At 31.9% G+C, this 25,711-nt stretch overlaps 2 protein-coding genes and 1 long non-coding RNA gene across 7 annotated transcripts; 1 reads left to right on the forward strand and 2 right to left on the reverse strand.

The window, feature by feature from the left end:
- The first annotated feature begins 151 nt into the window (after window positions 1–151).
- Window positions 152–2,990, forward strand: LOC148626253 (uncharacterized). Its single transcript, XR_015920014.1, has 3 exons — window positions 152–170; window positions 1,084–1,183; window positions 2,514–2,990. It is a non-coding gene; the product is annotated as an uncharacterized LOC148626253 (long non-coding RNA).
- Window positions 1,364–6,482, reverse strand: LOC148626254 (sulfotransferase 1C2-like). Its single transcript, XM_088570111.1, has 6 exons — window positions 6,097–6,482; window positions 5,667–5,893; window positions 5,292–5,421; window positions 5,007–5,101; window positions 2,241–2,415; window positions 1,364–1,978 (listed from the first exon to the last, which is right to left on the reverse strand). The coding sequence occupies exons 1-6, from the start codon at window positions 6,239–6,241 to the stop codon at window positions 1,866–1,868; spliced, it is 885 nt and encodes a 294-aa protein (XP_088426237.1). The 5' UTR covers window positions 6,242–6,482; the 3' UTR covers window positions 1,364–1,865.
- Window positions 6,483–9,934: 3,452 nt separating this feature from the next.
- LOC148626255 (stimulator of interferon genes protein-like) lies at window positions 9,935–24,365 on the reverse strand. Of its 5 annotated transcripts, none has more exons than XM_088570114.1 (11): window positions 24,240–24,365; window positions 19,881–20,351; window positions 19,237–19,332; window positions 17,754–17,986; window positions 16,913–17,102; window positions 16,348–16,436; window positions 15,385–15,829; window positions 14,294–14,392; window positions 12,408–12,652; window positions 11,570–11,780; window positions 9,935–11,165 (listed from the first exon to the last, which is right to left on the reverse strand). In XM_088570114.1, exons 2-11 carry the CDS (start codon window positions 20,341–20,343, stop codon window positions 11,053–11,055), a joined length of 2,184 nt encoding a protein of 727 aa, XP_088426240.1. In that variant the 5' UTR covers window positions 20,344–20,351; window positions 24,240–24,365; the 3' UTR covers window positions 9,935–11,052. The 5 variants fall into 5 exon arrangements, with proteins under 5 accessions (XP_088426240.1, XP_088426241.1, XP_088426238.1 ...); XM_088570115.1 differs by lacking the exon at window positions 24,240–24,365 and adding an exon at window positions 21,902–22,736; XM_088570112.1 differs by lacking the exon at window positions 24,240–24,365 and adding an exon at window positions 21,320–21,777.
- Window positions 24,366–25,711: the final 1,346 nt, after the last annotated feature.

Here is a 25,711-nt window from a genome sequence, read left to right on the forward strand (position 1 = left end):
GCTATAACCTTGGTTCCCTTGATTACTCATTCATATCTTCGTTTTCCTATTTCAATTCTGTAGAACATTCATGAACAAATATATAACCATACAACATGTTTGGATTTAATCTAACATCTCTCTCTATTTCCAGAAACCAGTTCGTGCTTTAGAGTATACCTTTTCAACAGGTAATAATATTTATTAATGTTTATATTATTAGAATCAGACTAGAAGTTCTAGAATGTAAGACAAAGACAAATTTGTATTGAGAGCCTGTTTTCAAAATAATATTTATTATTGCAGGGCTGTTATTTCTTTTACTTAGATAGACGGACATTGAGAAGGCAATGATTGGATTTTTTTACAATGTAATTACTTCTTTCTTTCCGTGCATTAATTTTAGCATTTCATGCATATTTGGGTGGCTTGACATAGCCTTGATATGTTTCGCTTTACCTTTGTATTCTTCTCTTTAAAAAAATCCACTTTATGTTCGTGATTGGTTTAAACATGTCTATGTTTTTGTTTGTTCTGATCAGGTTGATTCGTTTGAAAACACCCAGGGTATTCAGCATTAAGTTCATTTACAATGATATTTTGTCAATGAACTTTTTTTATGCTGAGCAATTTTTCTTAGTGTGTAGTAAACTTGCAATCAATCTTGCAAATTGTACTGAAGTGCAATGGATAAGTTACAGTTTAAGAGTATGTAAGAGTGTGTATCTATCATTCTATATGTGTATATGTTTGATGACATACAAAGTTTTTACTTTAAGGTAGAATTGGATTTCATTGTGTTTTAGACTTTGATAGAGGTACAATTAGGCCTTTATATGCCTTTTATTTTTATATACAAAATATGATTTACATCAGTATGTATATCTGATCACTTCTAAACAGTTTTAAGAGATTTAATCGTTCGAAGAGAAGTGGTTGTCTAAATAAAGTTTTGAAGTCTAGCGCACAATAGGGGACAGACATACATATGTCATATGTTTAATCTTGAAACCATTTTATCAAAGAATAAAACAAGTTATGGCTTCCTTGATTAGCTTTGCTGTTTCACTTTGACATTTCATTTGACATTAAAATATCTTTCAGTGGTTTGTGCAAAAAATTAACAAGATTCAATGTTCTAAATGTTAAAATACTGCTTACTGAAGGTGTGATTACACTTATTGAAGAACTTTTGGTGAACTCTGTAAGTATTTATTATTTTTATTAGGGTTATATTATGGTGCATTTGTTGCGTTTCACCATGTGGGTTTTTTTATCATAGCTTTTTTTGTACTGAGGACATACAATTTTAACAGTTTCTGTATCTTTTTTCTTTATTTTATTTGTCTTACTTCTTTTCTAATTAACTATAATGTACAAATCTAGGTGTCATTTGATTATAATTTTTATTCTACACTAATATTGCATTTTTTTTCTAATAACATAATTATTTGGACACTTTTCAGTCACTGAGAAGAACAATCGCTTTCCATAATGTTGAAATAAAGAAAAATGAAAGGTTTTAATACGACAAGGATGTCGCCGAGTCATTATACTATACTATTTCTATTATTTGAATAAGGAGAAATTTTGCATTAAATACTTGCAAAAGTCACAACTTGACAACCAAGAACTATTTAACATTCAATAAGACTGTTTTGACAACGATTTATTTTTGTTTTAATGATATCTAAAGTGTAAAAAAATGTGTATACGCACCTCAAGAAATAAAAGTTGAGAACACAATATACTAATGTAAACAAATGACCAGATCTGAATACAGCGCATAACGTATTGATATTATGTTTAGAATTTACTTAAACACATTGACTAAAACAATACATGGCTCAATCGTTTGTAAACGTCTATCACTAAAACTACAATTTTCATATTTCATATTTAAATGGGATGACCAAGTCCCCCAACATTTGTTCATATAGAGTATCAAAATCCTCATTTTGTTGAACTGTAAAGTGGTCTTTCCAGTCGCCGACTTTCCCTGCAACGAGATCCTATTTTACACTGATTTCTTAAGTTTAGTCAGATGTTTATATTTTATTATGTGTTTAACTAGAATTTTCAATGAAAAAATTGAGTAGTAAGAAGATTTAAAATATGTATAAATGACGTTCGTGAAAAAATAACAATTTAAATATGGCTCATACCTCATACAATTTCTGGCAATAAAAATATATATTACACATTCGCGTACCTAATTGTTTATTAATGTAATTTAAGTGAACATTTCGCTGGTACTTTACCTTTCCTCAGTAGAGGTGAAATATTGCTATCTATTGAGTAAACATCTAAGTGATTTGTCATTGGGTTAGCACGCATACTATCAAAGGAACAGCTGTCGCATATCTTTCCAATAATGTCCTCATTAAGTTGCTTTTCAAGAAAATTACATATCTTTACCAGCTCTTTCTTTAGATCCTATATTTAAAAAAATGTCGCATTATTCATAATTTTTTGTCAGAAATGTTTAAGATTACACATTGCAATACTAAATTTATTATGTTTTATTTTAACAGATAACCATTGTTGGTGCTTGAATGAACGACGATAGCAGAGCAATGCTTGATTAAAGCATAAAAAGGTGCTGGGCTTTGTTGGTCCTTTTCAAATATAATACCAACCAATTGTACAAAATCTCCAATCATTTAAAAAAAAATTCAAATCAATGGATAAAAACCTTTCCATGCCATTTTTAGAAGTTAAAGACTATGAGGTAAATAATACAAAAGGTTACTTTGAGTTTAAGGAACAAACAAAACAAAAACAAAAAACAAAAAACAAAAAAAACACAAAATAATTTAATATTATTAGTTGAAAAAAAGTTTGATTAAGTATTTGGGTCAAGTATAAATTTATAGGGCTAATGAACATTGTTGCTATTGTTTAAAGAGCTAGGGCCGTATTGGATACCTGTACATCTAAAACATCCTTTATATATGCTTGAATTGCATTTGATTCAATTTCTATGTTTGTCAAACCAATACTGATAAATTCGTCAATAAAATCATTTGCTTGGCATAGGTTTCCATAGTTTATACAGATAATGGTCTCGCATTTTGTAAATCGAGCTACAGATAAACGTCAATATGACCCGTCAATAAAATAAACAGCCAGTCTCCTACAGTATTAGGTTTGGTTTATGTTTTATTCTACATCTATCGAAGTAGTTATGGCATTATATTGCAATTTACTAAATCTTAATGCAAAAGATATTAATTGCTTCTGTGTGTTAACTATTTGAATTTGATCGTATAATGACAAATGTTCTCGGCACAAAGTGAATTCAATTCTTGGCAATGTCAGGCAAATGTATTCTCCTGATGCACTCAAGAGATCTGTGATATTCTTTTACGGTGTATCCATCAGCGCAAGGAAAACTGATTTGTTCAACGTGTCATAGTTTTCCTTTCCTCTTTCGTCTACCCCGGACTTGAATTTTCATGAACAACTCGGCGGGCGTTTCTGCAGAGGACGCTTACCCTACCGGTGCACCTGGTCCATGCTCCCAATTTTTAGTCTGAGTTGCTCATTTGCTTTTGTTACTTTGTGTGTATTATTTTAGTTACTTTATGTTTTTTTTTGTGTATGTCTGTTTTACATATCTGGTCTTTGTCCCTGGATTACGTACTTTTGATTTCCGCTAGAACCTTTGTTTCCCTGAATTACTCTTTATCAGAGTCATATTTTAAATGTAAAAAATAATAATTACAAAAGCTGTTCTTAAATACTACAGCTTTAATTACTTCTCCGTCTAAGAATCGAGCAAAATGTTAATAAGGTGTGGCACATGAAGGAAAAAAACGCAGGTTTTGTTGCATTAACCATTTAACTATACCTGATAATCACCAGAAATAACCATCACATTGTTTGTAAAAGATATTGATAGGTCAAATTTCCTTGAAATGCACTACGGAACTTTTTTCTTATATAAGCTGTCAAAAAATTATCTACGTCACATATGCTTCAGGATAAATTTAAACTTAAATAGCTTTTTTTTTGTTTTCTAGATGTACTTAATATATTTTAGGCAAAAATGACTTAAATTGGGGAAAATGAGGTGCCACCCATTGCCTGGTTCTTACACAGAATGGTAATTAATGCATTGTTGCGCATGAACGTATAGTGTGCAAGGCATTACGTTTCAGAGCAATCAAGAGAACCAAGGTTATAGCAGTAATCAAAAGAATGCAATCCAGAGACAAAGACCAGACATGGAAAACAGACATACGCAACAAAGAACATAAAGCAACTAAAATCATACATACAAAGTAACAAAAGCAAATGAGCAACTCGGTCTCCACAAAAAACTGGGAGCATGGACCAGGTGCACCGGTAGGATAAGTGTCCTCTGCTTTTATAGAAACACCCGCCGTGTTGCTCATAAAAAGTCAAGTCCGGGTTGACAAACGAGGAAAGGAAAACTATGACACGTTGAACAAATCAGTTTACATGGCGCAGATGGATACACCGTAACGATCCACAAAACTTCTGTATTGATGACTTCAATCTTGTAACAACATAACCCTGTTCCAGAAGCCCATCTGTTAGAGTCTAGCGCGATACAAAAAGTCTGCTTAGTTTAGGCAAGCTCTGGCATAACGTATGAGTTGTGATACACTCCATATGCAGGTACTGAGGGGATGTTGCCACAGATGAAAGGAAAGTTGACAATTCTGAATGAAAAATCATCACGTTTGTCCAAAAGTTTTGGAAAATAGTTTTCCTTTACCATCGATTTCTAAGTATAGGTCAAGATATGAGGCTGGCACTTCACAGTGTCTGTAGTATCCTTTATCTCAACAGTTTTGGGGTAGATGCGATGTATCAAATCCCCAAAAATTAGGATTTTTTTTTATAGATAATACGTCATCTATATAGCGGAAACTGAGATTAAAGGATCTAGCTAACGATATTCTTTCTCCTCACACATTATAGAACTGTATAGAATAAAATATCCAACCAATGATCTATGTTACAAATTTTTAAAGCCAAATTATGCTTTACTATACCTTCTTCATGTCTTCATAGAAGACAATGTAAATATTGCCGTTTCCCTTCAGATTCCACCAACTTCTTGTAAAATCAAACCAAGATCCGTGGTCAACTATAAGACACATTGGTATAAATGTAAATACGATATTCGACTGAAGTGTACTAATAATATTTTTTTTTCATTTCACTCAATTCTCAATAAGATTAATAATTTGCTGCTTACATTTTAATACATTTAGCCCGAGGGACTTAATTTATTTTACATCAAATGAATCAATAGCACCTTTTCAGAAATATCTTACCATGTCCTTCTTTGAACATTTCAAGAAACTCAGGCCAAGATCCTTTAAAGTTTCCAAAAGAAGAGCTAGATCTGTAAAAGTGAAAGTAGGACACACAGAGATCCTTGGGATTCCGAAACAGCACTATAATCTAAAAAAAACATTCTCTCTAAATTCATCAAGTTATCACTGTTATCAAGTTATCACTGTTATCAAGTTCGCTATAGAGATATCAAATTGGTCATTTGAAATGACTTACATTATTCGCTTGATAAGTTTAACATCATTTAAGATTAATACTTAAATAAAATAGAAATACATTGTTATTATGATATGAAGTTATAGCTCTTAAAAAGTTTTTTTTTAATGGAAAACAAGAATAATAAGAAGCTGTACCTTGCATCGTGTCTGGAACATTTGTTTTGGGGCCAGTTTAACAGGAAGGTGAGTTTTAATAACTCTTGGCGATGGCATTGGATTTGCTATGTCAAGCCCAACCTCATTCAATGTAAGATCTTTAAATTCTAAGAATGGCGAACGAAAGTATACTTGTTTGGTTGAGGCCGTGTCGAAATCTCCACCACTCAGTATAAGCCAGACAATTTCCTGCATCCAGGTCGTTCCTGCAAAGAATAAGTTCAATATTTACAGCTAATACCATACCTGGGACATTATCATATAAAAACATACTGTAAATTTCTAGAGATAAAATTTCTGTCCTAAAAATGAAGTTAAAACCTATACGACATTCGAACTAAAATTAAAATAAAACCATCCATATTTATTTATTGTATATATGTTTTGATTTTTAATATACGATATTTACCTGCTTTTGGATATGTTACTACGAAGACGTCGTCATCTCTCACACTAAATTCCTTTACAGCATCTAAAATATCCGGAGGACTATATCCAAAAAATAGTGTTCCTTCGTAGCAATGTTCTCCTGGAAGAACGTGTCGTTCCGTCATCTTTAAATGCTATGAAACGACTATCGACCTGGTTGTTGGATGCTTTATCCGTAGTGAACTTACACTTATCTCCCCGGCAACTGAAAATACCAATTAAGGTTTTTTTTTAATTAGGCAACGATGTGAATTAATGATATATTTGTGTGAAGTATGGAGTTATATCCTTTTTTCTAACGCGACAACGTAAAAAGATATATATTGATAATCATTTATTTAATGCAACCATGGCTTATTTTCTGAAATATAGTATACACCATTGAAGCATTAAGCAAATTTCAAAACATTAAGGCTTACGCTGTAAACGATATTTCGGGCAAATTAGCATTAGCGAAAGCTATTAAGAGTATTATTTTTACAAGCTTATTGAAATAATATTACATGAGTTCTTTTAAAGACAGTCCTTAAATGTACAAAAGACATAGAGATCAAATATAACACCTGACTAATATAACGATTTATTGTTTCAACTGAAATTTATTGTGTTCGTTTATTTTTGTATATATAAATCTGCTCTGGTATATTCCTCTTCAAGTATAAAAACACTTACGATATAATTCAGGTCAGCAATTCTGGCTTTCTTGAGTGTCAAATTATTATTGTTTGTTTTTGTATTTGTAAGTTTGCAATAGTTTGCAGTATTGTTTTATATGAATATTTTTTGCATTGTTCAATAAAATATTTTAGTAGTATGAATGTGTGTTCTGTTTTATAACTTGACTTGGACCGATTGACAGACGAACTTTTGGGAACTGGTGATTGTATTGCAACCTAGTCATAATCTTCTATATACTTCCCATTCTTGATTAGTACGCACTTCTTTTCTCGTCATCTATTGGTTGGTAATTGTCGTGGGTTAATTCTTATGTTTGAACACTCTTACCCTAAATATCTATACGTAAATGTTGGTTTTGATATTTATCTGAACTTCACTACTAGAACTTTTTACTCAACCATCATATATATCTGCTTTCAATTTTTCATTATTAATGTTAGTTTCTTTAACATTCCTAGATTAATTGTGAATGTTAATTGTATAGAAATTTATATTTATTACCTCGTATGAAAGTCCGGTATAAATGTTTGATTGATTGTGTGACTTTCATAAAAAAATTTCTAAATGCATAAATCTGAAATGATATTTTACTATGCCCAAATAATATAGATTAATAATTGATTCATTTGACAATTCGAGTAGACCTCGAATGTAAAGGTGTAAACTTTAAATCGAACGAATATTGTGGTGTAAAAGTAATTATTTTTAAACTATAAATAATTCAATAAGTGATTTTTGATACTCCAGGTACAGTATTACTGAGGATCAGGAATGATGTTCTTGTAACTATTTACAAATGTGACTTGTACGATATGTGAGGTAAGCAAAGTGTTTTGTGTTCTTGAGTTTTAGCGTTGCCTATCTATTTGCTTGCTATTTTTACGATTATTGTATTACTTAAACGAATATGCTCTAACGCTTTTGTTTTGCTATGCTATTTAATATTTTTGGTTAGGTAATATACAGTTTTTTTTATAATTTGCTACAGTTGAATATGGAGTGTAACCATGACACAAACTACATATTTATCTAGTTGGGTTTTTGCTTCACAAACATATTGATGAGGCCATAGATTCAATTTACTCAAAGGTTTTATTTTTCTATGATTGGTAGATGCACTGAAATATTCTTTTGCACATAAGGCAATGGATATGGTTAACTTTTAATGTTATCTTAGTTTGTAAGATGCTGTTATTTATCTTTTACTTGAACTAATTACAACTGTATTTTGCAGTGCATCATTATTTACTTACCAGAATTTTTATCATGCAAACCAAGCAGACCATGCTGCAAATCTCTTCCCATACTATTGATAACCCTAGACACCTTAATTAAATGATGTTTATTGATATTTAACCGGAATGATTTTAAACTGGAAAGCCATTAGAGATTGTAACAGGGTTCATTTTGTATTGAAAACTTAATATAGTAGACACATATCATTTATTCCGTGCTTTTAAAGCATGATAATTAACTTAATCCTAATAAGAAACTTCACGAGTGAGCGAAGTGATTTTTTTTACTTAACTTTAATTACGACATTTAAAGCCTCATAACAGACCATTAGATTTAGGAAAATACAAATTCAATTCAGCAAATTAAGACCTAATGTACCATTTTTCTCTGTAGATACATTTCTGTTTCTGACTAGAAAATGTTTTCATTTGATCATATAACCAAATTTTTCGAATGCAAAATTCTTGTCACTAGTGTCAAATTATCTTAACAACGACTTTCACTGTGAACGATTTGATTAACTCTTATTTAGTATATGAACGTTTTATATCACATTTGATGTTTAAAATACTAGTATGGGTGGTTAAGGGTGATTAAGATCAATTTATCCGTGTGAATTAATTTTTCTGTATGGTTTGTTCTCCGTTTGGTGTTCCCGGTGTTGTTAGGTGTTGGAGACTCCCTACATTTGTACTTTCGGTATAACTTTTTTGTTGTTGAAGAAGATGGAATTTCTCCTGTTGGTATTCTAAATATACATTATTTAGAATATGGCATAATGTTTTAAAACAGTATAATTATTCCAATGTATTCATATAATTAAGCGGAGGAACTTTTTACATTTTTTTGCATATTTTTGAGCTATGTTATTTATTATAATTTGAAATGTAGTAATAGTTGGTTTATATAATCGTGTTATATCTCAATGAGGACCGGCAATAATGTGTCGTTTACAGTGATTGCTTCTCAAGGCTACACAGTGAAATGTTTTTTTTTCAGAAATTATTAGAAAAAGAAACATATTTTTAGGATACTGTATGAAAATATGTGTTTTTGCATACGAAATTCATAGAAAGTTTAGACTGGTGTTTTTTTCCAAAATCATATGAAAATTAAACAAAAACTTTTATACTCTGTATAAATCGATCGACTTTTCAAACACTGCCTATGATAGAGATGATTTTTGGTCTAGAAAACCCACCGAACAAATAATTTTCCAGTTTACATGTGCTACATTTTCACATTACGATAGTCCTTTCTGTATTCAGATCTTTACTTCTGAGAAAATCATATATTACTCACCAACCATAATCAACCCAATCAGACCAAATAAAAAACGATAACTTTTGTAAAGTGCCAATTTTATGTACTAATGTACATTCTATATAATTTTTATCTCAAAGGCGCAACAACCAAATGAAAATTTAAGACTGATTATTTGATCGGTAAATGTTTCTTAACAAAACAAAAAAGTGAATTTGGAAGTTTTTTTTACATGCATGAATTGCCTCCTGAATGATTTTAATGAAGACTGTTGCTTTAATCAATTTTGAAAAAAAGAGCAAGGATTAGTAATAACAAAATTACTGACTGATAAAATCTATGCAGTATTCAAAAGGAATGGTCTAAAAGGGAAGTCCGTATAACAAATGAAAACATCAGGGTAAAAACCCGGAAAGATGGAAACCACTGTTTTGGTCTGTCTTGATTTGGTACAGGCATTTCAAAATGAAATGTGGGTAAACCAGGCTTTTTATCGCTTAATCTCCCGGTTCCAAAACGGTCAATTATTACCGGTATATTTCAATACAAATGGGCAGCACTAAATTGCCACCAGTCAAAATTGGTAAAACCGTTAGTCAAAACAGTACAAAAGATATGAAAAATAAATAAGTGAAAATAAAAAGAATTAAATACATATTCATAATCCGGGAACATAAGATGAACCAAGAAAACATTCATAACATTACAACAAACACAACTTCACAAAAATAATATTCACAGAGACTATTAGGATAATAAGTTGGAAAGAATGAATAACCAAAATATTATGACGGGTGCCGAAGAGCGCCTTGATTTAATGAGTGATCAGGTTTTGGTTATTCACGATAACCAATTAATTATACTATTTGTTATATATATATTTTCTCTATTATTCGTTCTATTTTCAACATATCTTGTGTATAGCGAAAAGATACTCATGTTGTGGCGCTTTGTGACGTTTTGGCGGGAGAAAGTCCAAGAGTAAAATTACAGAATTAATTTTCCAGTGTGAAATATCGATTTTTTTACACAGGGTACATTCAGTAAAACACTCCTATTTATATAATAATAAAGAAAAATAAGCAACATGGACTCTACAAAAATACAGGATATATAGCAGTTGTCCCAGTAGGATAAGTGCCGTCTGCTCTTCTAGAAACACACTATGATATTCGTAAATTATTTGAAAACCAAAAAGCAAACTACGACAGTATGAACAAATCTGTTCTCATGGTGTGATGGTCACACCATAACAATCAACGATGTCTATTAAGCTTTTAAAAGCCATGGATAACAAAATCTTGTTCCAAAAGCTTATTATTAATGTAACTTTAAATATTTATATTTAATATCAAAGTTGTCCTTGGTTAACTTGCTCTTGATTTTAGATTTAGATTTTAGAGATAGATTTTTCCATATTCGTTTCATAATAAATATTTTTTATTCAAATCGCAGTAGATACTTTTCCTGTATTTATGTCTTAATGCATTCAGAAAATGACAGGCTGATGTGGCAAACTGGCAGCGATTGACCATTAAGTACGTTAGTATTTTAATAAAGCAGATGATATAATCATTTTCTTTAAATCCTAACGTGTATGCCCCAAACACCATTTGACACATGAGTGATTATGTATAGTACATGCATATCTTGCATTTCTATATTATAAAGAATAGACAATCAGTTATTGGTTATCGAACAATCACATGGTCAAAATATGTGTTCAATTATTAATAAAACATTTTTTCCATTCCATTCCTCAACATGTTTTTTTCTCAAGAAATTGATGCAAGTTTTCGTATTCCTTTCGATTTCCCGTTTCTTTATTGATTCTGTCTATCAGTATTTTTGAGAGACTGGTATCTCCACCATCTATCAAAAAATGTATATTAATATAAGAAAAAAAACACAAATTACAAAAATGTTAATGCATTTTTTTTCTTTGTTTTTTTTTGCTTTTTGTTTTTTTTGTTTTTGTTTTTGTTTTGTTTCCATTATAATTTACCAAATAATTTTCATTTGATTTCAACAAGCGTCTATATTGTATAATGTAAAGTGTGTTATATCATTTTTTTCTCGACGAAGTTAAAAATATTGTTTCAAAATTATCTGGCTTTACTCTTGATTTTACACATTTTAAGTTTTTATTAAATAGTTTAACCGAGTGTACTCTCTATTTAAAACAGTGATTATTATATGGCGGCTCTGTAAATCTGACACACAAGCAATAGTGTTTCTGTAGTTAAGAAAACAAAAGATAAAAAAACCGTTATTACCGTTAAATTCAATCAATTCACATCGGCCATCAAATTCGTTATCTTTTTTCTCTGCTTCTGTCAAGATTCCTCTTAATATTTCTGTCATTTCTGTTCTCTGAGACATCATTTGGTCATAACTAAGTCCAGCAATCATTGAGATATGCATATTGTACAGGGTTTTGACTGGGGTGAAATATTCACCAGCAAAAAAGTAATCTGTATCTTTGGTCTTTGAATTAAAGATTTTAAAATAATTCAATTAAAAGAGGGGTTTCATAAAAAAAAAGAAAAGAAAAAAAAACATTGATATTGAAATTTGTTCAATGAAAGATATGAATATATCATGACAAAAACTGTTAATATTGTTTCTTAGCATAAATAAATCCCAGTAGATACATAAAACAATTATGCTGTAAAACAGAATAATGTACATGAAAATACTGTTGAAATAATCAGATATGGTGGCCTTTGGATATGGATATATAGAAAATAAAAGTTCACTGACTTAACATAAACCTGATATACGGATGAATTTTAGAACCGCGGGAAAATGTGAGCCTCTGCCAAGCATTCACCGATTTGAACCAAATTCGTATATCAAAGTTTTAGTCAAGTCAGTGCATTGTTATTATCTTCATACTGCAACAATTTTATGAAAGAAAAATGACGTTTCAACAAGAAAAAATTTTTTTTCGAAGTGGACGACGTCCTGACAACTTGTAAGTTTGTGACGTAACTTTAGAAAGTTATTATCAGTCAGTGACTGTATATCACTTATATATATTCGGTCAATGCATTTTGTGTGCCAAAACAGAACAGTAAAAATTAAAGATAAAATAAAATCAAACATGCATACCGATATTCTCCACAAATTACACGGAAAAACGCGTCTAGTTGCGTAAAGCTGTTTTTCCACGTCCTTTACTTTCCACGGACCATGTATTTCACTATCAACTTGCGATAGAGCTGGTTGGAATTTGCAGCTATTTGGAATAATTTGCCACAGCTTTTTAGATATCACTATTTTCTTATTGCTGCCTTTTCTGTAGATCTTAATTTCTTCCTCTCTCTGTTGGCATTCTTTGACTCTTGTCGGTAAATCTATCAGAACGAAACTCAAAATACGAATTCCGTCGAAATACTAGTAATCAAAAGTATTAATTTGGTGTGTTCTAATATGTCATATAGAAAACAATGCTTTAAATAAGTTATATTTACGACCATTCCGATAATAGAGGGGTCTCGTAGAAAGCGCTCCTTCAATTTGATCAATGACATAAGTTAACACATGATGGGGTCATGTATACTTTGAAAATCTGGATAATGAACTGCTAGGAAATGCATTGTTATATGTTCAACTAGATAGAAGTTTTATGCGTTAATCAAAGTTTTACTAGCAATCATGGCACTCTATATTAAATATATTTTTTAATCCTTGTTGGATCAATCGTAGCCATATAAGTATTTTTAAGTAATATGTTTAGCATAAAAAAACTTTGGATTATGCATGGCATTTCTTTCCTTTTTTCCTTCGGTGTCAATGCCGACGTCAATAATTTTGGTCCCATCGCTGCAAAAAAATATTTCACTGTTGTTCAAAATCTGTGCAACCGTCTGACTTTACAAAAACATAAAAAAAAAATAAATGTTACATAGGGACACTACCTTTGAAATACGCGTGAAGTCAAAAGTGCTTTTGCAAATCCTCTTTGAGAATGTAACCGTCTAACTGACAGAACTTTTAGTAATCCTGTGCAAATGAAACTTATTTATCAAAAGAATATAATCCAAGAAATATATACGCCGATACAAGAAGTAACAGAAGTTTTGACGTCATTTTGGGAAACTTAAATGAAAAGTAATCAAATGAATATAATCCTATGACAACGACTAGACTGGAAAAATATTCATACAACAACGAACGTCAAACAACCAAAATGTACAAAAGTAAACGACCAACCCGGACTTTACTAAAAACTTTGCATTGACCAGGTGAACCGGTAGGGTAAACGTGCCATGGTTTTCTAGAAACACCCGCCGAGTTGACAGCGGTTGACAAAAGATCAAAGTATAACTATGACACGGTGAACAAATCGATTTTCATGGTGCAAATGAATACACCATAACGATCCATGGATTCATGGAAATCGCCAGTGCTTGAAAAAGGATAATGTTGTCATCTATCATTTTTTCTCTCGTACTTGGTTTTGCGTAATTTGATAAAAAAAAATGTTATCAGCAAGAAAAAATAGGGAAGGTATGCAGGGAAATTATTTATTTTTCAAAACATTTTACCTTGCTTTAATGGGGAAATAATTTATACTTTAATATTGCTTGAGCCAAAATGTTTAGGGTAGGCACAAAAAACTAGAGTATGTAGGGTAGCAGGAAAGAGACATATAATTGTTTTGATCTAATTAGAAACGTTCGTAACGTCATGTGTTGAAACAGTTATTTACCCATCAGAATAATTTATTGCGGTTGTTTGTCCTGCACATTACTGCATGACCACCGTTTTTCAAGTCAAATAGGATCACCGTGCTGTGCAGAACAATTGCAATCTCCAATAACTATAACTCATTTTCTATCATTATGGCATCGTGTGAACCAATTATTTTGGTATTCGGCGCTAACACATGCAGAAAACGTGTTGATAAGCCCTGCATTACTAGATTAGGAGACATATTTTTTTATTATCATCAATACAGATTCTGATTCACACAGTCAATTATTCATAGTTACCTGGCAAAACGAATCTTAGATAATTCACAAAGAAAGCCCAAGCTAACCCATAAGCAACAGGTCCTATTGGAATCTGGCTTTTCATACATATAGATTTCCCTAAAATCAAAGAATGTAATAATTTTATCTTTTATCAATCTTCAAAATATCGAACTTCAATAAAACAGAACGGGATGACATACGTTAGGATTCACACATTGTATCATGTGAAATAAAAGAAAATAAAAAATTTTCCAAGAAAGTGTACCTTAGTTTAGTATTTTATGATTTACAATAATCAAGATTTGCTTCTCTGTTTCCTTTACACAAGTAGCGAATTGAAAATACAGGTTCAATAAAAATAAAAAAAGAAAAAAATCTTCATACTAATAAATATTAGTAAATACTTTGGGGTCATTTTTATTCGTGGGGTATTTTTTGGTGGTTTTTGTGGGCAGAGTGGAAAAGCAAAAATTAAGAACTCAACGAACAATTATTTTCGTCGCGCCGACGTCAATTTCTTTTCAAATCTCGGCACCGTAAAAGCACGTGTCATAACTGACAGTCCCTAGCGTCATGAATGTTGAAGCCATGTTGAGCATTAGTCATTTTGCCACCCTTTCATTATATAATTACCATCTCTGTCAAATATAGACTTAGACATGGCGCTAGGATGTTTCATTCAACAGAATTTTGACTTTCCAGAACTTTTACTCATAATCACTGAATTCAAAACGGGAGCAATAATTTACCGATGGATGTATCATGCACGCTCCTTCCATTCGTAATTAAAATAACTTCGTCTCAATTGGCAGTGCTGTGAAAAACATATCCGAAAAAGTAAATTCTTTCAGAGTTTAAGCTAAAAAGGTTTTACTTTAGTCATTATTTGGCCGGAAACACAAAGAAATCGTCTTTTTATGTCACTTTATTGACCCAAGAGCCACGAATTAAAAAACCCAATGAAATGTTCTTTTTTGTCTCTAATTATAAAATTGATATCCACGAAAGTAAATTAAACCACAGTATTCAACGTAGCATAGATAGTCTCTTTGAAGAACAAGACAGCTAATGAAAGAAAAATTGCCATTTAAAAGTAACCTAATAACTACCTCTGATGGCATTATATATCATATCCAAGTAGTCATCATCTCTTTTTACACTGATATGGAAAGTCCAGCTGATAAATGACGGTAGGACCGTAGGATCAACACCAAGTAGTATAGGTATCACCTTGACTAATTTGCTCTCTATACCAATGCTAAGTGTTTCCGCTATGAACATGTCGATCATACTATCTGTGATTGTGTTCTTGCTGATAAACAACAGCGTCCATCGAGCATCTCTAATTCTTGACTCAATCACATGAATGGGATCCCCTTGTTTTACATCTGAGGAGCTTGTAGGACAAGCTTTTGAGAACCGAACTTTTTTCTCAGTAAGAAAATCTCGAACATTGAAGACAAGTTTTTCATCTTTTTGATGGTATAAAAGGCATACTTCGTCAGTGAATCTGCCATCCCTGTCAGGACTTCTCTCCCTTTTATCTATACCAGCCTAAAAGATAATTCATTTAACCATTGGTACGTACAAATCTTGTCAGCCATAAAAATCACAGGTACCCGTTAGAAACTCCCTTTTCAGAGTTTCGTTCGCCGGGACTGACCTCTGATTTTGGTGTTATCTTCAATCTCTTCACCCTGGTTTCAATTATCAACAAATGTAAATTTAATGTCAAAACAGCTTACGTTCCCAATTTGACTCTCTTAAAAAGGAGTTGTCTTAAAACCCGTGATAAAACCATATCTAATCGATCTTAGAAATTCAGTTAAAAATTAAAAGTTATAAAACTTGCAATTGAAAAATATAATTTCGGAAATGTTTAAATATTTAGTAATTATCATGCTTCGAATGTACATCGGAAAGTGTTAAAATGTTTTATTTCATATTACGTTTGTCTATACATTTAACCAAAGGCTATGGTAAACTAAATGGGTGAATAAGCTAAAGAAATGCGAAATAATGGAGGCGGTAGTTTACGAAAGACAGTCAAGGCATTTATATTATATACCTACCCCAGCCTTGCCTACTTGTTCTTTAATAACTGTTTTGATTTTCTCGCGAAGTTGGTAAGAAACTGTTGAGATGTCTGATTTCTCCTCATCTAAATATTTAAGAAAATAGGTTTAAAAAAGGGGAAAAAGTATTAAAGTGAGCTAAAGTATGTGCTTAAATGTGTCACAAATGTCACATTATTTTATAATGCAATAAAATGTGTCTATGTGTATGAATGCAGGAAGTGGGAATATTGACAACATCGGTAAATCAAATGATTCGCGAATGATTTTCGAATTAAATATTTTACATTAACACAAAAACAGATTTTTTCTGTTTTTAAATTTTCGCAGAAATTAACAATGGCTCAAAAAGTAAAACAAAGACATTCGACTTATAAAATTTATTACCGATAAACAAACACCGATAAAGCATACACGGCATAGTTGACTAGTGACAAAAAAACTTAACTATAAAAACACTAAAAGTTAAAAAATAAGCATGTTATTTAAAGTAGACCTATTAATCTTATCAACTCGGAACATTTATTCAATTAGTTACAAATATCCCCGAAAGATGCATTACCATTGTATAGGATCATCTTGGCTAAACTACCATAATCCTTATATTTCTCATGATTCAAGATTTCATCCATGTAATGTCGAAATCTCCTGACTTCAGTGTCTCTTGCTTGTTTATTCATACGTAATATTTCGTCGTGAATAATTCCAAGGGCACCGAAAGCTCCTGGATACTGGGCCACACAGTATAATTCCTATAACATAGTTGAGGTGTTCACATATTCAGTAATAATCAAGTTTGAGTGTGGTCCCGTTCACTCATTCATCTCAAGTTTTGTGGGAGACTTCATTTCGTTTCTGTATGTTGTTCGTTGTATATATTCTACTTTACTTCCTTTATTTTATATTGCACTTTTATTTCATGTCATTTTGACAAATATGCACACTTTCATCATTACAACTTTTTTTAATGTAATCGGTCTAACAAATCACAGTGCTGTTGCTAATAAAATTTCTTTAAATGAATATAGACAAAATTGTCTTCTTAATTTTGTCAAGTGTACAATGGAAAGTGTTAAAAATGTTTTATTTTATATTTGTCGTCCGAGTAGTTTGTTCTGATCTGCTTGATAATTTTAGCGTGCCAAATATGTAGTAAATCCTTCTTTAGCTCGCTTTATGGTTAAACATACGGTTTGTTTTCATATGATTAGCATGGTACTGCATCAAACTTTAAAGCCGATACCATTTGCTCCCACAGCTTAAATGGAAACATGAAGCTTCGAAAAATGCAGCAAGATATGACCGCAAATTTCGAACAGAGAGAATAAGCAAACGTTTTAACATGACATGTCATCATTTTGGGTAGTTATTTTACCGTTTTGTTCTTGTCATAAAATACTTACATTGACAACATTTTGACCATTCTTGTCTCTTTCTGAAACTTTGAAAACTTTAGGGTTGTATGGACGATTATTTATCTTAATTTCTATTTCTCCAACCTCCTCTACGTCCTGATCTTCTTTTGCAAGTGAACCAGCACAGCGACCACTTAACGGAAGGAGCATAAATAGACAAAGTGGCATGTGTCCTGGATTGTTATTGAACCAGTCTGATTTCCGAATACCTTGGGCTAGTGCTAAAATAATATAAAATAGAAAAATACGTATGAATTTATTTATTCATATTCAAGAGGTCATTCAATAAACCTGATATAGTTCCTATCGCGCTTTTTTACTTTTTATCGGACCTAAATGCCAGGGGGTGAAAAAATAAAGACCGGTTTAATCCCACTATATTTTTTTATTCCTGTTGGTTGGTTGTTTTGCCATTTTTGGTTTTGTTCGTATTTTGTCAATACATGAGTTTCTAATGATCTTTGATAAATTCTGTACAATTAAAAACCAATCTTTCTTTTAGGGGTTGATAAGGCCATGTCGCATTGTTTTACCCTTACTTCAAGCTGGAAGCATAACAGAGCTTGCTTGTAATAGGGAAGCCAATGTATAAAGAAAATGTTCCTGAGACAAGGAAAACATGAATGAAAAATATATAAAGGCAGTACCGTATAAACTTTTTCACGGTTTTAAAAACGTACATTAAACTGCAAAAAATGATAAATTTCTATCCATAAACATTAGACTGTTCATATAAAAGATCAATAAGTTATCTTGATCTGCGTCACAGTCTTATACTTGTGACAAATATATATATCTTAATATATAACACTGAGCAAGTTAGAAATCTGTAGTGTTGGTTACAAGTTACCTGAAGAAGATATTTATAATATGATATATACGGCTAAAACATAGCTGAGGTCAACATTATAATTGATATTAACTCATTTTCATCATGGATCGAGGTGCATATTTACAATAAGTATATAAACATTGTTCACAACATTTGGATAATTTAGAAATTATAGTTATTGAGATAAATATAACACAATGTTCGTATCATCGACAACATTATGTGACAAAAGATTGGTAAGTTCAACATGCTAAAAATGTAGGATAATTTTGTCAAATTTTGCCAAAAATACAGATAATAAAATGTAGGAACAATCAACAACATAACGAGGCAAAACATTGCTAGGTTTGAAGTGTTTGAAATGTACGAAAATAATATTCAAATTTCTCCATCTCAGGAGAGATTAGTCAAGGGAACCAAGATTCGAACAGCGAGCAGTAATAAAAAAATATATAAAAGGATATCTGTTCTAATGATGCAGATGGATGCAGATGGATACACCATTACGCTCTAGAGTTCGCGATGGCGACCATAAATCTTCTTTAGTTTAGACTTTAATCTTGCAGCAACATAACCCTGTTCCCGAAGCTAATTGTAAGAATTATATCGCGGTACAAAAAGATATATAAAAATCCTTACCTGGAAGAACAAGCTCTAGATAACCTGTGAAATGAGACCACGCCATCCCTGCAGCCAGGTTTCCGGCAGGTAAAATACTGTTCAAACTTGTATCGTCTTAATGAATTGAAAAACGTATAATTGCTTTGTTGTTGATTAAAAAATACGTTTAAGATTTTATAAAACGTACACTAATTTCCGGTACAAGACAAAAAAAAAAAAAAAAAAAAAAAAAAAAAAAAAAAAAAACACGGTCCTCAGTTTAGAAAAAAAGTAAGATAGAAATTAATCCTGAATTCGAAGTCTTATTCGAAATTTATGGAATTCTTTGTACTATTTTTGTAATAAGGAAAGCATTATAGCATCTCAAGTAACCGACATTTTGACCTACAATGTATCTTCTTCAGGGACATAGCAAAGATAACTTAAAAAGTATGTCCGTGATTTTTTAAAACTGGAATGCGTGACACAGTATGTATTAGAATTTACGGGTATTTTTCTTAAATAGTTCTAGTAAATTATTATTACCTTGAATTACTCATGATATCGTTTTCGGTCATTTTACATAATGTCCAGTTTTCTAAGGGTCTATTAAGAAGTGAGGCACATACGATTTGTTCATTCTTGTAAAGGATATTTTCTGTAATGATGTAATATATATTCACCTCTAATTCTTTGGATGACACAACTAATACACCGCTCGTGTAGGTTACTTTGAAGAATAACAGGAACAGCGCATTGCAGCATCGGTATTCTTGGTATATCTTCCTCTTTTATTCCATCCTTCAACAGAATTATCAAATTGAGCTTGTTTGTCTGCAAGCACTTTTCGATTGCCAATAGAATTTCTAGAGAAAAAGAAAACTTGTTTATGCTGTCTTTGGATAATATCAGCAACATCTTCTTACTATGACGAACAGCTTGTGCGATAGCCTGGGGAGTACGAAAACCTGGCATCATATTTTCGGCTGGAGATGCGTACGTTACATCATTGTTCGAGAAAATTGTAAATATATACTTCGAAATTTCATATTCGTCGTCATCGCTATACATGACAAATACTTCGGCATCTTGAACGTCTCTTAGCCATGGATCCTCATCTTCTTGTTGGTCTCTACTAGCTGTCATCTTTCGAACTTTGATGAAATAAGACAATAAAAATGTTGATTATGATCTTAACTTATTCTCGTTATGAGATACATACTTTTAATTATCCTGTTACTTGCTTAACCATTAACAAAAATATACATTTCTTTTTACGTGGAAAATATCAAGTAAGAACATTTCTCGTGTAAAATAGAATCTTAGTTCAATCTATTATCAACACGATTTACTACATATTCAATATAAATATTCAATTATTACCCTTATGAATTGATTTTTAAAATTCTATCATATTCTCTAACTGTGCGATAATCATGCATACGATATAACTTTTTATTGACTCAGATTAGGGGATATTGACTTCAAATTTGTTTAAGTGTGGTGTCTGAATGTGTTTTATGTGTCATATCGACCATCATTTGACGTAAATTAATCTTTGTCTCACAGAATGGCAGTAATTTATCCACCAATTCTAACAACAATAATCATAAGCATCTCGGGATAACTTTATCAGAAGATGTAAAGTGGATGTCCCATACAAATGACAGTCAAAAATATCACAAAACATTTAAACATGATACGAAATTATAATACAGACTATGTGGTAATAATATTTTTACGCTTTATACCGTCTATATTCGGCCATTATTCGAATATATTATGAAGTCTGTGATAACTGCGGAGTAATTAAGGTTACAACTTGAAGCCGCAAGAATCCTCACAGGATTACCTACTTTTACTCTTAGTGATCATCTTTATCTCAAAATCTATTACCGCCAACAATTCAAAGTTCTAGTAGCTACCCATTACGAAATGGTTCTGGTCTAATTGTACTGTTCTATCGACTGTCAATGACCGCGAATTCATTCGTCCCGTCAATCGTTTGTGAATGGAATAAACTTGATAGATCTACTCGCGAACTACAATTCTCTAAATTAAAAAAATGAACTGTTGCGTTAGGTACCTAGTTTAAACAGACCAGAGTCTTCTTACTACTCACATGATCCCCGTAAACTTAATATCATATTAACTCAACTTCGATGTTCAGCTTCATTCCTTGATGCAGATCTTTTCAAAGTAAATATTATATCAAGACCACAGTGCAGATGTGGGGCACTGAGTGAAGATGTTTATCACTTTTTCATGTAATGTCCAAATTACTCAGAGATCCGAGAAATTCTTTTACAAAATTTATCCCGATTAAATCTATCGATAGAAATTAATGTTAATTTGCTTACTAGCTGTGACGACTGCTATCAAGTGAATCTAATATAACTATCTATGATGAGGTATTAATATCAGATACATAAAAAAATCGAAACGCTTCCTTGTAAGTTATTGAGCTATTTGTCAAAAGTGTTTATGGTTGTCGAGTCCGAATCTTCCTAGTATTAGTATTGTTGTTGTTTTGTATCATATGTAAGAGAAGACCACGTAAGTTGTCACATCCCCGTTTGTACTTTGAGCAAATATAAATCGTTATAAAATAACAACAATAACGAGAAAACTAGACAACTTACTCTAGGCAATCATGGTACTAACCAATATTATCGATAAATAAGATAAGTTATCAAAAACTTACAATATTGAAGTACAAATGTATGTAACCAATCTTCCTTGTCGAGTTTCACAAACTTTATCTTTTACTAGTAATGTCGGTTTTTCGGGGGTTTTTTGAACTTCGTCATGTATCATGAAAAGCATTTAGGCCAAGAGTAATAAAAGTTTAGGTGAAATATGTATACACGTAACGATGTAAAATGATTTGGTCAAAATCTCTCGTCTATTGTTGTTTTCATGTATGTATACAATAAGGCATAACTTGATTTTTTGCGATACTTAAGGCAATGTTGGCAAACTTAAAATACGACTTCAAACTATTTGCTAATATTTACTTTGGTTTTTTTTATCATCAATTATGCGAAATTTCCTTTGAAACCTTTGATTCCCTATTAAAATATACATATACAAAAATCCACTCTCCCTGAAGGAAGTCCACAGAATCCCATTCATATCAAAACTTGAATTAATGATATTTAGGATCATTACCTTTGCGCAAATTATCGATTTAAAAGAACTCATTCGCGCTATTTAATAGCCAGATTTTAACAATATATTTATTTGACTGTTTTATACATATTACTGAGTTCGTAGGTGGCAAAACTAATTTTGGAAAAAGCAATTGGTTTTAAAAGGTGCCCAAAAAATTAACATGAGTAGCAAAAATGTGCTACTATCCGGAGCGAACCTTTTTCTGCTTTACAAAAGTATAGGTGTATTGAAAAGTGTCTATAAGATTTGGATACAATATAAACAATTGTTACGAAACTGTCATCGTGTCTATTAATAGACCATACTGAAACAGGGAAATAATGCTCGGAAGCCAGATCGGAAGGTACTACTTAATGCGGAATGCTCTCTTGGCGGAAAATGAAACATTTACTATTTTACTTCTACAGGAAATAAATAAGACAAATGACAAATAATTGTTTTAAAACTTTTAAGATTTGAAAATATTGGATTCATAGTCGCATTCTCCATTTCTCTTCATACCAAATGCCTGTATAAATAGTATACTGATGATTTTTTGTATTTGTATCAAATTCCAATTATACCATTATCATCAAATAAAAAATGTATATACTTGTATAATACTTAATGAAAATACTTTTCTTTTTCATCATAATCTTCATTGTTATTATCATTATTATATTTAAACTGTCCTCTTAAATTCAAAGTATTTTTTTTTTATTATTCCAATCATTGTCCCTATATGGTATTCGTGTAGCGCAATACATGTATTTTTGTATATTTGTAGTCTAGGCGAGATGTGATGGCTAACAATTGAGAAAACTAGGTATTTTTCGCTGAAAGAACGAAATAAAGTTTTTCCATCATTAAATGTGTCCAGTGACGAGGGGCAGAATTCTAGTATGAAGGAATTGGGCCGACTAACTGTTCAGAAGATTTTTTAAATAGGTACCGTCTAGAAACAATGAGGATTAGACACACGCAAACATTTATTTCGTAGCGTCCATATAACAATGATGAGTCCATTCTTATCTAAATGTTGCTGGAATGCGTCATCATTTCAAACCTTTAATACATGATTGGGTACTGCGGTGTTATTTCATGTCAATGGGTCGCTAATTATAAAGATAAAATAGACGAATGTGTCACTTTTCTACAATCACTGAAAAAAAAGTCAGTGGAAACGGGGCGGGGAAATTTTATCACTCCAATCAGTTAAAAAGAACAAAAAGGGTGCAAGCTTGAAAGAGTAATCAAGGGAACCAAGGTTCTAGCGGTAAACAAAAGAATGTAATCCAGGGACAAAGACCAGACATGGAAAACAGAAATACACAACAAAGAACATAAAGTAACTAAAATAATACATACAAAGTAACACTAAAACAAATGAGCAAGTCGGACTCCACTAAAAACTGAAACAAATGCCAAATGTAACATTTACAAGTTAATATAGGACGAAAAAAAAATAAATGTATATATTGGTATAGATATAACAAGAAAAGTATATAATTGGGTGCTTTTGCAAAATTTAAAATATATGAATGGGGTGTTTTTGAAACACCTGCGCCACGACGATACCAATTCTCCAAAGAAGTATTCCCGGTGGTTATAACTGCTAGCAATGGTATAAGAACAATAGACAATGCCAAATGCTACAAATACGACAAAATAAAGTAGAATCATGAATATGTCCATTCGTGATTAACTAATTTATGATTTGTGGCAGTTTCGGGTATGCATGCTTTTAAAACAGAAAATGAAACTAAATTGTTAATTATTTTTATATTTAATTGCTTTCTTCGCAAAAATACAAACGTTAATTAAAGATTATGAAAGTTATAAAGCTGTAAAAAAAAGTATGTAAAAATTACTGTTGTTTAAGTTGTTACCTCTAAATCCAGAAAAAAATCAACCAATTGCTTGTAGCCAGTTTTGTGATTACTCGGTTTATGTTTCCTTCCTCAATATACACTCTTTCGTATGGCAGTGTTTAAAAATAAAACCTTGTGATAAAACTTTTTGTTGTGAATCATGTTTCATTAATCTGCATTGTGCTCCATTAGAACTGTCTTCGTGACAACATTTAAAAAATTGTTAGATTGAAAAGGTAGTTTTTTTAAATAATTATGAAAAAAATAGCTTTTATTGTACCTATTTATAGAATTAAGGTTTTTTTTTTTTTATTAAAACCAAATATAGACATGTCAAAATAATCAAAGGCATTCTACAGAGAAAAAAATATGCGCATTTAGATCTCAAGATTATAACTGAACTGAAATAAATCAAAATGGCTTATTTTTTTCATGCAACGAGATTTATCCAATTCACATAAGATAAATCCGCTTTCTGACGTAGCTAGTCCAACCATGGCACTTGTTACTCGCGTAGTGGTATTAATTCAAAGTGAATCTTGAATAATTCGAAAGATTGTCTGGACACCCTGAATTCAAGATCATTATCAGAATGACCCGTGCAGGTCCGGGTGTTAAAAGAATAGGCCAGCAGCAGTTTGTCGTAAAAGGCGACTAAATAGTGCTCAGAACCCTAGCCGGGGGCTAGGCCGCTCTGCTCACAGAACAACTGAATTGTGTGCCCCAGGTGATGGAATGGGGTACCCCCGGCGTGTTACACGCTGGGGTTGTCAGGCTATAATACGGAAAACCTGACCGCAAAGCATAGTGGTGCACCGTGATGGGAAAGATGCCACGTTCCTCGCACGTTAAAAAAACCTTACTGTGGTATTTTCCAGAAGTAGGAACCATAGGGCTCCGCCACAGGAGGCTAAATTGCCAGACCCTACCCATCTCTCCCTATTTCCAGTGGCAATCAAAATTTCTCGATCCCATTGTCCCTGTGTATCGTCCCATTTTTCCTTCCATCATCATTTCATGTTCATTTTATCATCCACTTCATGTTCATCGCCTGAATATCGCTGAAATATTGCTGCTCGGGCGTTAAACCCCAACAAATAAACAAACAAACATTATCAGAATACAATAGCATTGAAACCTATTTTTCAACTCTTTCTTCTTCTTTTCCTCTTACTCAGTTGAAATATCGACCCAAAAACATTATACATCGTTGTGACTCCAAAAAAAGACGGTACATCTTGATACAAATATGTAGTTCTTGGCAGAGATTCCTCATATTTTGTTAAAATAACTTTAAAAATCATCTCCCAAATATACCGAAGAAGATGTGTTCAAACTGCTCGATTGTTTTTTATCTACAACATATTTGTCCAGTGTGGTGGACGCGCTTTTCAACAAACGGTATGCATTTCAATGGGAACAAATTGTGCTCTTCTACTCGCTGACCTATTCCTTCACACTTATGAGGCTGACTTTATAGCTTATCTAAT

Source organism: Perna viridis, chromosome 2 (genome assembly GCF_037379345.1).
Source record: "Perna viridis isolate PV_CMFRI_1.1 ecotype Kerala chromosome 2, ASM3737934v1, whole genome shotgun sequence".
Lineage (NCBI taxonomy): Eukaryota > Metazoa > Mollusca > Bivalvia > Mytilida > Mytilidae > Perna > Perna viridis.